Source organism: Hyperoodon ampullatus (assembly GCF_949752795.1).
Source record: "Hyperoodon ampullatus genome assembly, chromosome: 11".
Taxonomy (NCBI): domain Eukaryota; kingdom Metazoa; phylum Chordata; class Mammalia; order Artiodactyla; family Ziphiidae; genus Hyperoodon; species Hyperoodon ampullatus.
Genome location: NC_136924.1, coordinates 19,283,507 through 19,297,239, shown reverse-complemented (window position 1 = coordinate 19,297,239; position 13,733 = coordinate 19,283,507). Strand labels below are relative to the sequence as shown.

The following is a 13,733-nucleotide window of genomic DNA, read 5'->3' as shown; positions in this document are numbered from 1 at the left end:
TCACATGCACTGCACTTTCCATATTTCAACTCAGTCTCCCACTAGTACACACTTCATAACCAGACCAGGTGTTCTGAATGTCTCTTCTAGATGCCATCTTTCTTGTGGGCAGGGACTCTTCCCTGGAAATAGGGAATACTAAAATGAAAAGATATGTCTTGACTTTTAAGTAGCTTCCAACATAAAGGTGAGCCAGACATGCAAAATTAAAATACACACCACCACAGATCGTAGTTTAGGGGGAAGTGTATTCTTTGCTCAGTGGAATCAGAAGAAGAAAAATATGAGCTTAAAAAAACCCCAAAAAACAAAAAAAAACCCAACTCTGGTCCCTACTCCAGGGCCTGGCACATAGAAGATGTCCCGTAAGTGCATTTTGAATAAGAGTAACACGAAAGGAAGCATTTAAGGCAAGCCTCACAACATCTTGCCAAAAATCCATCTTTTATCATAAACATACAGATTAAGTCAACAAATAGTGGAGATGTCGCTCACCTCTTGAGGAAAAAGGGCAGTGTGGGAGGGGGTGGAATCAAGTTTCAGCAAGGGAGGGAGGCAAACAGCAGCACCTGGAGAGTGGTCTCGTGCGGGCGGGGCGCGCAGGGGGAGGGGCGGAGAGGGGAAGGGGGAGGAGACTCTCACGTCCCTGCCCCGCCCTCTCCCCCACCCCAAGGCGGTGGCGGCGGCGGCGGCGGCGCAGGGCGGCCGTGAGGGTGTCGGTAGCATCTGCGGCAGCCCGTGCCGCCCCCTGGCCGAGGCTCCCCCACGGCGAGCCCGAGCCCGAGCACGGCAGGCAGCTCGCGGCGCGGCGGCACGGGGCCCCGGGAAAGTTCCCAGCGCGAGCGCCGAGATGCCGGGCAGCGACACGGCGCTCACCGTGGACCGGACCTACTCCGACCCGGGCCGGCACCACCGCTGCAAGAGCCGGGTGAGATGCGGGCGCGGAGTGGCGGTGGGGGCGCCCGGCCGAGGGGCGAGGCCGGGTGGGCTTGGGCTCCCGCGGGAACGACGTCGCCCTGCGCGTTTCTCCGCCTCCCTCCCTCCCTCTCTTCCCGGCGGCCCCGAGTCCGGGCTTCCCCGCTCAGTTCGAGCTGACGGGGTTGGGAAGTGGGGAGTGGGAGCCCGGCCCGCGGTTCCGAGACCCCAGGTCCCCCTCCCGGGCGGGGGCGGCGCAAAGCACCGCTCGCCGTCTTTCTCAGCTCGTCGGTCCCAGCGCGCCCGGGTCTCCCCGACGGCAGGCGCTCCGCCTTCTCTGCCAGGGAGCGCCCGCCGCGCGGTGCGGGACGTGAGGGGATCCCGCCATCCGCGGCACCGTGTTCGCGGAGGACGGCCTCCTTCCCTCTTTGTAAGCTCCGGTGCTGCCGCCGCGTCTCCGCAGCCGTCGGGGATTTCGGGCTCGGGGCTGGTGGCCGGAGCCCGCGCGCTGCACGCGGCCGGAGCGCGGAGGGGCGGCGGACCAGCTTCCCGGTTTCCCGCGGCCGCTCCTCCCGGCTCTGCCCCAGTGAAAAGTCATTCTGACCGCTGCCTCTTAAGAGTTTTTAGCCGGGCGGAGCCGGCGCCCTCTCCATTGTTTGCAGGGTAATTTGCTGTTGCTGATTTTGGCTGTGGGCGAAAATAGCTTTTCAGAGTATGCAGCGGAGACGAGCCGTACAGTGCTTGAACGTAGAGGGAGGCCTCAGCCTGAGCGCTGGTCCCTCGGGGATACCTTTACTCTCCTGAGGTGTTTAATCGTCCAGGCTCAACACTTCGCTCTCCCCTTGGCTGATTGAAGTGCCATTTAGAACAGCAGCTCCTCCACCCTGGCATTTGTTCGGGCGGGGGATACCTGGAGGTGTTCTTTGCTCTAACCGCTCACTTGTCCGATCTCAGCCTTTGAGTGCCAGCCTCCCTGCATCAAGTTCACGGAGGTAGGGTCGTGCTCGCACCGGTTAATCAGTTTAACAGAATGATTTATTTTTTTTTCGGATTAAATATATTTAGTGGAATAATACTTACCTCCTGCATCCAGTTCGCTCTCCCCTCCCCCCAAATAGTTCTCTTAATTTTTTGCGCTTTCTTTAAAAGTTGCATAACAGTTTGTCATGAAAATAACTAGAAACTCCATTTGGAAGAAAACATTGATAAAAGATCTTTGGTTACCTACAGTTAGAAGTTTTTGGAGGGATGGCTGCTGGTGAATACAGTGTTAAATGCGAAGAAAGGTGAAGATCTTTTTCTAGTGCGTTTGTAATTGGAAGGGGTGGCCCATAATGTTGTAGCTGACAGAAGAAATTTCAGATTTGAAAAAAATGTGGAAGCTGGGTTTCTCTTGTCACAACTGTGATGATCTTCGCGTAAACAACAGGATTAGTAATTTTTGAGGGATGGATGGCTCACTGAGCCCATTTAAGCAGTTTGGCAAAACTCACGGAACTTTCCAAAACTCACTCTTTTTACTACTGAGATGGAAAATGGCAAAGCAGATGTGTAAGTCAGCTGAAGACTTTATCTCTCCTGTATCTGCCATTGTTCCATTTCCACACGCATTTTTTCTATTAAAGGACCGCAACCTTATGTGAAGGATGTTTCTTATTTTGTTTAAAATTCTACTGACAGGGCTTCCCTGGTGGCGCAGTGGTTGAGAGTCCGCCTGCCGATGCAGGGGACACAGGTTCGTGCCCCGGTCTGGGAAGATCCCACATGCCGCGGAGCAGCTGGGCCCGTGAGCCATGGCTGCTAAGCCTGTGCGTCCGGAGCCTGTGCTCCGCAACGGGAGAGGCCACAACAGTGAGAGGCCACAACAGTGAGAGGCCCACGGAAAAAAAAAAAAAAAAAATTCTACTGACAGTATCAAACTACTACATTGTTTTGTTAGCATGGAGATACCTGGTTTTTATATAGACCACGTATTAAAACTGAGTTAGACTTTATATGTACTGATTATTCTAAATTAGCTTATTGGGCAAATGAAATCTGGTGAGGACTGGAAGAAATTGGATCAAAGAAGGCTAGAGCTTCAGTGGACAGTGATCACAAGTTCTACAGCACTGATGATGCTGAGATGCTGAGTTTAAACATGCTGATGTTTAAACTTCTTGACTGTCTGTTTTTAGGGTTTTTGTTGAGACAGTGGGGAATAGAAAGAATGAGTGGCATTTTTGAAAACTCCTAAAAGCCTTTCTCAAGTGGGGCTGATGTAATTTTGATCTGTCCTGAAGGCAGCAATAAGTCTGCTGTAAGGAAGGAAAGTCAGCAGTAATTTTCCTGTGCAGAAGGTAGCCCATTAGATGATTCTAATTCCTGTTTTGTGGAACTCACTTAGACGTAGCTATAAAGAGTTATTTTCTTTACACTCAGAATGTATATAATGCCGAGGGAAAACATCAAGTGGCACTAAGGTTTAATTTCTTGATGTCACCTTCTCGACTTAACAATAAACCATCTAGTACAGGATTTAAAAATAACTTTTTTTGTGGACTCATTTGGTAAATGAGCTCCCCTAAAAACACTATAATGAGAACTGGCGGTGCATGTGAAGAGCTGATTAACTTTCAGAGATATGCAGATTCCTCCCAGGCAGGGGCTAAGACTATGAGATCAAGTTCTTGGTTACCGAATGGTCATTTTTTGAGTTCAAAATCGATACTTTGTTGAGAAAACAGGGAACATACACATCTCTCTTGCTGAGCTTGTTTAAGCCTTTGAGACTGGAATAATAATGAGGCAGTGTACTATTTTAACAGTGTACAAGTCTATTTTTACAGCCAGGTGGATTAACCTAAATTTTTCCCCCCTCAGTGAAAATTTAATGTAACTGATGAATTCTGTGATTGTCTCTAAGCTGACAAGTCAGGATCATTCACATTTTTAAACTTCATCTGGGTAAAACTCAGAAATGGTACATGTTAAAACTCAATGCACATAATATCCCTCTGCTTTAAAATAAAGAGCATCTGTAATTAGAATCCTGCTTTTTTTTATGCCCTAGATAAAGCCTATTATCTTTTTATTTATTTATATTTTTAAAATATTTATTTGGCTGCGCTGGGTCTTAGTTGCTGCACACGGGATCTTTAGTTGCGGCATGCGAACTCTTTGTTGCGGCATGTGGGATCTAGTTCCCTGACCAGGGATCAAACCCAGGCCCCCTGCATTGGGAGCATGGAGTCTTAGCCACTGGACTACCAGGGAAGTCCCCCATTATCTTTTTAAGAATATAGGCAGTCTGCTTTCTAGACAGCAACTGGTTTTTATTAATCAATTATGTCTGAATCACATTTTTGTTAGTCCTCATTTTAAATGTCCTAAAATACCATCTTCAGCCACTTGGGTATAGTGGTGAACAGCTGTGGCTCTGGGAGCAGAAGGCTTGGATCGTATTCTGGCTCTTCACACTTCCCAGCGGGGTGACTGCTGGGGCAGGGTCTCACCTTTCTGAGCCTCCAGTTCCCCATCTATAAAAGGTGATAATAATCCCTATTTTGGGGAGTGATTATGAGTCTTCAATAAGAGAATTTGTAAAAACAATGGTTGTGTATACTCAAGTATTAGCTGTTTTTCTCCACATATGTAAGGTGGATAATTTTTTTTTCTTGCTCTGTTGATACCACTAATCAGAACTGCTAGTTGTCCTGAGTGCCTGCCTTCCCTCCATCTCTAGTCTGTCAGCCATGCCACTGGATCTTTGACATTTCTCTGGAATCGATTCCTTCCATGTTCCCCAGTCATCCCACCTTAGTTTAGCCACTTAAGACCTCAGGAAGAGAAAACTGGTACGTTAGCTTCCTCTTTGGTCTCTGATGTCATCAGCTTCTATTCCATCTAGCCTGCAAGGACCAGACTGTTCTGTCTACAGAACCACTTTCATTCGGCTAGCCCGCAGAAGACAGGTTCTGTGCTGGTAGTGCTGCTTCCTAACCATGTCACCTTGGACCTTATAGTCATCCTAAGTCTTAGTTTCCTCTTCCACACCATAGAGGTGTTGTGAGTAATAAATGAGTAATGTCTAAAAATGTCAGGTCCACAGTGAGAACTCAATAGATAGTGGCCAGTTTTTGTTATTACTATATAAGACATATTCATAAGCTTGGAAATGGAAAGACTCTAATTTTGTGAATAATATAGAGACTTTTCTGGCACTTTTAGCACTTGGTGCCTCCCTCCATTGCACATTCCTCATCAATTGATTGTTTACATGTTTATAAACTATAGACACTGGCACTTTGAGAGCAAGAAGTTTCATTCAGCAAATATTTGTGAGCACCTTCTCTGTGCTAGCTGTAGGCATCAGGAATATAAGGGTGAATGAAACAGGCTGGCCCCTCTGGAAACTTAATATCTGGTGAGTGTATCTTATTTATACTTGTGGCCCTAGGAAATACCCTTCTCTTTTACAGGAGGAAGTGATGATAGTAAGTAGTCTCTAGCATCTGAAGTAAAACCTGTGTTGGGCATGGTTGCTACCTGTAGTACATCTTTATACATTCTGAGGTTTGGAAATTGATCCAGAATTGCACGATGAGTAATGGCCAGAGGCAGTGAGGAAGAAGAGGATGTCAGATCCCTTCTCACCATGGAAATGGCTGGGCAGTGGTGTAGTAAGTTGATGATCGCATGCTTACTCCTTGGGCAGGAACCAGAGTGAGTGGAAACTGACTTCTGTTGTAGGTGACACTGACCTGGTGAAGTGGTAAACTGAGTAAGTGGTGTGTGAGTACACTTTTAATCAGTGATTTGTTTTATTCTAAAGAGTTAATTAAAGGGACGGTGAATAGATGAATGTCCAAGTCAGAATTTTCTTAAGTGCAACACGAATGATTGATGCGGTGCATGTTTTTTGAGTGATGCTTTGCTACAGTCTCACCGGTTCTCCCTTTAGATCGGAGCGTGCTGCTGCGATCCACCAGCATGCTTGCTTGTCACGTCCACTGTAGAACACCAAAACAGCTGCTACCAAGTTGGGTCGCAGGACTTCTTTGCTTCAGATCCACCACCTGGGTTTCCAGGGCTGCTCTTAAGGTCAGAAATCAGCCTCATCTTTCTAGGTGGATATTGCCCAAGTCTTAACTTAGGAGAGGCTGTAGCTTTCAGCCCTGCTGTTTCTTAACTGTGTTTTCATGTTTTCAGCAGAGAGGGGGGTGGTGAGAGAGAAGAGAACCACGAATCACTGTACTGTGAATCAGAATGAGGACTTTACATTCCTCAGAAAAGGGACTTCATAGTTGTGCATGATCTGTGCATAATCCAGCTGCTTCCACTGACTTGGGGGAGGGAGATGCTACTTGAAGGAGAACGTAGTGCGTGTGTTGATTATTCCTCTGTAAGAAGGCAAAAAGTACGTAAATGAAAAGAAGAATGCAGCAATGGTGATAATAGCCAACGTGTACCAATTCCTTACTATACACCAGGCATGATATTAAGCACTTCAAATGCACTACCTCCTTAATCCTCACAATATCCTATTTATAGTTCCATTTTACGGATGAGGAAGTTAAGGCCCAGATGGGTTAAGTAATTTGTCCAAGGCCCTGTGGCTATTAGGACATGTTGGAACCAGGGCTTGATGAACCCAGATCTAATAACAGAGCTGGCATTTTAACCACTTCCCAATCTTGTGCTTTTGAGCTGAGTATTGGAGAGCAGCTCCGTCTTATTTTATTTTATTTTTTTGTCTGCGTTGGGTCTTCATTGCTGCATGTGGGCTTTCTCTAGTTGCGGCGAGCTGGGGCTACTCTTCTCACTGCGGTGGCTTCCCTTGTTGCGGAGCATGGGCTCTAGGCGCGTGGGCTTCAGTAGTTGCAGCACGTGGGCTCAGCAGTTGGGGCACACGTGCCCTAGAGCGTAGGCTTAGTAGTTGTGGCACACAGGCTCAGTTGCTCTGCAGCATGTGGGATCTTCCTGGACCAGGGATCAGACCCGTGTCCCCTGCATTGGCAGGTGGGCTCCTAACCACTGCGCTACCAGGGAAGTACGAGCAGTTCAGTCCTATTAAACTTGCTGAGTGCTTGGGGATGGATTACTCAACTTCCACAGGGTGCCCAGCCAAAATTGTGCCCTCGGGATTCTTAGGACACAGCACTTTGCCAGTGCTTTGCAGATAGTTGTATGTTCCCAGTAAGCATTTGGAGAATGCATGATTTATGAACTTTTTATAATGCCTAAGATGTAAGAATTTTGAGAGTAGTTGGGGACATCTTCAAGGCTGTTAAATAAGCTTATGATTTAAAGACATTGTCAAGGAATCTTCTGCCTGGTCTTTGGTCTCTGGAGGATGAGCAGTTGAAGTACACAACGAGGGTCGTTTCTCCTTGTGACAATTGAGTCATGTTCTGGCCTCACAGGATCTCCCCGTAGGACTTGAACTTCACTGAGCTGAAGGCATGCGCTTTTCATACTTAAGGCAGAGGGTTGGTAAGTTAGACTCAAAGGTTTCACCATGTTAGAACTGAAGGAGAATTCAGACATTAACTCCAGACCATTCCACTTGCAGAAGTAGGAAAGTGACATCCAGCCAGACTGTAACCAGTGAAATTACGTAACTAATACAGACTGATTAGGACTAACCATTATACCAGCTTCTCTCTTAGAAGAGAATTTCTTTAAAGAAAACTGCTTAAAACATTTTTAAATACCAAGTTAATTGCTAAGTTACGTGTGATAAACATCTCAAAATTGAACTCGGGTGAAATGGGAATTTCTAACTATTTTCAGTAGAGAATTAATTGATGAACAGATTTAAAATTTTGTGTTTTTAGGTGAAAAAGGCTGAATTTGAATGATTTAGTGTTGGGCCATTATCCTTCTGAATTTATTTCCAGATTTTTGGTGGGGCTGGAGTGAAGAGGAGGGGGAACAATTCATATATCAAACTACTTAGCTGCACTGGGTCTGCTGCCACTTTTTAAACATTATCTTTTCTGAGGTCACTTTTATTGTCATTTTTTTTTTTTTTCAAAATAAAGTTTTGAGAAGTGAGTTCATCTTTGTCTGACCTTCTACCTGTTGGGTAAGGGTACTGGGAAAAAACATATACCATATGCAGAAGTCTTGGAATATATCATATACGGACTTCACTTAGAATTCATCCCCAGTCTTCTGTCACCTCTGAAGCTCTCCGTTCCTGTGAGTCTCTTTTGAGAGCATCTTCCAGCACCAAGTGGCTTTGGTATATATAATTTCCATATAACAGAGCCTGTAAACACAAACTGAAAACATCATCTGGTTCTTAGCCGAAGAAATAGTCATGTGCTGTAACCCCGAGGGAAGACAGGGATGGGGTCCTTCGGCCTTTTGAGAGATGGCACGTCCAGTGCCCATCCCCAGGGACGTGCCTCCCTGAGTGAAAATGTGTGTGGTTCCTGTCTTACATGCTGACTTGAGAGCCCAACCCAGGTGCGGCTTTACCCCGGAGTACCCAGCTGTTCCACAGGCACCTCGAAGTCTGTGTGTCAGACTTAACTCGTTCTCTCAAATCTCCCCCAATTCCTGATGAATGCTTTTCCCACACAGCCAGCCCCCAAACTGGATGCATGGGAAGCCCCCTCAATCAGCCCTCCTCGTCCACCACATCCAGTGGTTTACTTCTTAAATTTTCTCAACCACCTTTTCCTTTTTATCCCTAACCTCACTTATGCAGTTTACTTCTAGATTTGAGGGCTGCAGTAAAGGGTTCAGAGTCTGGACTTTGGAGCCAAGCTGGAATGTCAGCTTCTCCACCTGCCAGCTGTGTGAATGACTGCGAGAAGTGGCATTGGGAAACCCATCACAGCGTTTGTTGTTCTGACATTGAGTCATTCTTTGTCTATCGCAGAGTTCCCCAAACTTCACTCATTCCCACGCCTCCTACAAACAGCTTCGGGCCACCTGTACCCTTATTTGCTTAATACTTCTAAATCAATTCACTCCTTAAAATTTTATCTTTAAAGTATCCATGTGACTACTCTAGCTGCGTACTGTCTGGGCCTCTGAGGCCTGCAGCACCAGATGAAAAAGATGAGCAAATGCGGGAGCTTTGTCAGGGAGCTGTTAGTGCAGAACAAGACTTTCTCCTGGACTGAAGCAGCTGTGTTGGGTTGAGGACTGTTTTCAAGGGACTGACTCACTTCCGGTGATTCTGTGTTTAACGCTTTCATTTTTGTCCTAAAATGATTCAGAATCATTGAGGAAAACGCTGGTGTTAATGTATCATCTCCCTTCCTTTATGAAACAGTTCTTTTAGACCATTTGCCTAGAAAATGCTTAGAAATATATATTTTTTCTTCTCATGGATTGTGAAAATTTGAATAATTGAATGTTTTGGGATGAACAAAAGTGCACCCTGTTGAGTTGAAGGCAGTCTTGTCTGGGTAGGGATACTTGGGAGAAGTTGGGAAAACAAGAGTTGTGTTCCAGGCTGTGTTTCTAGTCTTCCCGTGACCTTCGAGAAACCAAGGCGAGGGAAGGCCTGAGGCTAAAGAATGGATCATCCGGAAGATACGGTTTCTTTGGGAACTTCAGGCAAGGACAGAAAGTGGGTGGAGAAGAAGTATAAGCTCTGTGTGTTTCTGAAGTAAAGTTGAATCTAATTAAGCTGTATCTGTAGGCTTGTTGTAATGTAAGGAAACTAAATGATGCCTTCTTGAGCTGCATCCTTTCTCAGAAAATTTGATGTAAGCACTTGTCCAAAAATAAAGTCTGCCCTTAGTGAAAGCTATGCTTCAACACCTCGGTATATTTACTCATGTGTGTGCAAGTGTGTGTTGGGACCGAAAGTCCCTCTTTTTCTGTCTTTGTAAAGATGTTGTCATAATCCAGAAGGCTTGGAACTCGGCTTCAGTGGTGTACTATTTTAATCTCACTAATTGGAACAGGTGGCCTGGATTTGAGAGTGAATCACTAGTTGGCATAGATTTTAATTTATCTGAACATATGAGGCCCATTCAGTAAGAGCTGTTCAGGCTGTGCATTGGCATCAGGCAAAGTGCTCGAAAGCTTCAACCATTAAAAGCACAGGAGACAGAGAGGAGGGCTGAAGAAATGTAGTTGAATAGTTTGCTGCTTTAACTCCATTCTTTTTTTTTTTTTTTTTTTTTTGCGGTACGTGGGCCTCTGTTGTAGCCTCTCCCGTCGTGGAGCACAGGCTCCGGATGCGCAGGCCCAGCGGCCACGGCTCATGGGCCCAGCCGCCCCGCGACACGTGGGATCTCCCCGGACTGGGGCACGAACCCGTGTCCCCTGCACCGGCAGGCGGACCCTCAACCACTGTGCCACCAGGGAAGCCCTCCATTCTTAAATATTGGGTGAAGAGCTATAAAGGAACGTGGTTAAGGAAAGCTTGTCTAGATGCTTGAGACGTCTACTTGTAAACATTTCTCCAAGTGAGGAAAATGTCTTATGTACATCCTTTGAATTCACCCCACAAGATGGCATGTTTCAAGAGGACTTCATGCTGTCCTCCTGGCTCTGTAGGTCTTAGCACATCGACAAGCGTGAGGTGAAGGGGTGTGCCTGGGCGACTCAGCTTACCGCAAGTGCTCAAGTTGAGGTACCTTAAGACACCTCTCGTGAAATCATGCATGGTCTCCTGATCATGAGCTTCTCTAGCTGGACCACTGCTTTATTTTTAGAGTAACTGTATGCTTTGCATAGTGTCTTGTCAATATCTTGCTTTAAATCCTTCAGACAGAATCCCAGCTTCTTACCCTGACACCAGAGCCTCTTCATCTGACCTCTGTCTTTCACCCTCTCTCTGCCCTTGAGCTCTGGTCTCCTTTCTTTGTGGGCTCCCATGCCTCCCCTTTCTGCCTGTGGGCACTTGCTTCATCCTCTCACATGGGGATGGTTATGTTTTTTATCCAGACATGGAGCCTGGTACATAGTTGGGGCTTGTAAATACTGACCAAATGAGTGGATGTGGGTATGCTCTACAGGACTTCAGAAGCTGGAAAGTGTATTCTACTCTTGGTCCATATCAATGCAGATTAATCGAGCTTGTTATAATTGCTGTACAGGATTCCACTATATGGGTATTCCATAATTTATTTAACCATTTCCTTATTAAAGGATACTTCTATTACGTCCAGTCTTTGATTATTATAGGCACCTCATTGACTGCCCTTGGGCATGCTTCTTTTCCCACGTGTGAAGAATATGTTAATAGGCTAAATTCTTAAATGTGGGATTATTCATCAAAGGGTGTGTGCATTTTAAATCATGATATTGTGAAATTGAACACCGCCCCTGTGCAGCAGAGAGCTAAACTGATAGAGTTTATGTTACGGTCAGTGTATGAACATGCCTCAGCTCACATCTTTCCGACACACAGGGTATTGTCAAGTTTGTTGATCTTCACCAGTCTGGTAGGTGAAAACTGGTACCTCATTTTAATTTATATTTTTCCTGATACGAACGAGGTTGATTGTATTTTTAAATTTTTATTTTGAAATAATTACAGACCCACAGGAAGTTGCAAAAAAATAGTACAGAAATGTCCGTGTACCAACCCTCTACCCAACCCGGATTCTCCCAAGGGTTACATCTTACGTAATTATAGTACAATGTGTTAATATTTTCACACACTTAAAAAACATTTGTCTTTATTGTGAACTACCTGTTTATATATTCTGGCCATTTATCTATTGGGTTATTCATCTCTTAGTTTGATTTGTAGAAGTTTCTTACTTATTAAATAGGTTGTTTGCACCTACATTTTTTCCAGTTTGTCATTTCTGACTTAATTTTCTACTGTTGCATAAAAAATTACTACAAATCTAGCAACTTAAAACAACACCCATTTATCATCTCACGGTTTCCATGGGCCAAGAATCCAGACCCAGCTTACCTGAATCCTCTGCTCAGTTTCATCAGCCTAAAATCAAGGTGTCAGCCAGGCCCACAGTCTTGTCTGAGGCTTGGAATACTTTTCCAAGCTCACTGGTTGTTTACCCAGTTAAGTTCCTTGCAGCTGTAGGACTGAGGCCCTCAGCCCCCAGAGGCTGCCTACTATTCCCTGCCATGTGGCCCTCTCCACAACATGGTAGGCTGTTTCTTCAAGGCCAGTAGGAGAGCGTCTCTGTTGCACTACCTCTAGACAAGGGCTCTTTTAGAGGGCTCACCTGATAGGCCAGGCCCACTCATTATTCCATCTTTTGATGAACTAAAGTCAACTGTCAACCGATTAGGAACCTTAATTAAATCTGCAAAATTCTTTCACCCTTGCCATATAATGTAACCTAATTATGGGAGTAAAATCCCGTCATGGTCACATGTCTTGCTCATATACAAGGAGAGGTTATCTGACAGGGTGTATACACCAGTGGGTAGGAATCTTGGGGGCTCTCTTAGAATTCTGCCTTCCACACTGATTTAATGACATGTTGTATGTGTATAGAGCTAGCATATGCCAAACACCAAATAAATATTAACCAGACTTTGCCATGAAGAAATTTAAAAATTTTAGGGCTTACAGGTTTGTGTCATTCTTAGAATGGTCTTCCAGATTTTAAGAGCCTTTAAAAAACCAAAACACCATGTTTTTTAAATACGTTTTATGATTTTTGTTTTTATGTATTTTAATCTTGATCCAGTTAGAATTTGATTCTCTTTAAGATGTCTACACATAAATGACATAGTTATCCCTGCACCATTTTTTGCATAGTTACTTCTCTTTAAAAATACACTGCTGTCCATATGTAGAGTTTCATTTTTATAAATTTCTTTCTCCTGTTTTAAAAGTATTGAATCAAAGGTTATAATTTTGGTTCATTTATTCTGGGTTGATATCCCCCCTCCCTCCTACACCCCTATCCAGGATTTGAAATGAGCATTTTGAGAACTGTAGCTCATGCATTTAGAAACTTTCAACAGGCATGATTCCAGTATCACCTACCGTAATTACGGAAAGACCAAAAGGTAAAGGAGAAGAGATGGTAAAGTTTGTCATTTAAAAAAAAAAGGTGCTTTCAATTCTTTTGAAGTAGATGTTACCTCTCAACAAGTTCTACATATTCTTTACGGTATAAAGAGTATGTATTGTTGTTTCCTAAACCCTCTGTGCTGCCTTAATCCTTGTGGTCCACCATCCTAGCTCTGGAGATGAAACAGCAGGAATGACTTTCAGCAGACTACTTTCAAGCTTGTGGTCCTCTCACTTAGTAAGCATATGTAGCACTCTTATGCTGTCCTCGGTACTAGGAATTTAAGTTGGTTTATGACTCATGTTAAAATTAATAAAACAAGATTTCATGTTTGTAGGTAATAAGCTGTTGCTTTGTTTGGCTTAATTATCCTTATTTGTAGGTTACTCCTGTGGCTTGCTAAATATCAGTAGATGTTTAGGGCTTGTTCTGTGCACCTAAGTTAATTATTGAGAGGTTCACATGGCTTATAATCCCTGTGTCTGACACAGAGGGAGGTTGAAACTGTTGGTTGTGCCCCGAAATGAACACTTAACGTTTCATAAGCTGACCCAAGAGCATATTAATGGTGGAATGAGTGTGCTTTTATTACGTGTATTTTCATTTTGGAAAGGCACTGTGCTTGTCAGAACCTCCTGACCTAAGCAAATTATCAAGTAATATTCGTTGTATAAAGCCAGCTAAAATTTACCTCATGTGCTGAGCAGTTTAGAGGTACTCACTGAATTGACATCTGTTGGCTATGTGGGCACCAGAATTAAAGTGAGAATCTTCTTTCATTCAGGCGGCTCATTTATGTCCTATTACAACCTGGGGAGCCATGAGGGCTCTTATTTACACCAAATCATTTTCTGTTTCTAA

General features: G+C 44.7%; 1 protein-coding gene across 1 annotated transcript in view; it reads left to right on the top strand.

The window, feature by feature from the left end:
* Nucleotides 1–850: 850 nt before the first annotated feature.
* Nucleotides 851–13,733, top strand: part of TMCC3 (transmembrane and coiled-coil domain family 3) — a gene marked incomplete at both ends in the record, with an annotated part of 67,971 nt that continues 55,088 nt past the window's right edge. The window contains 1 exon segment of the mRNA XM_079715632.1: nucleotides 851–928. Within this exon segment, the coding sequence (XP_079571758.1) occupies nucleotides 851–928 (78 nt within the window).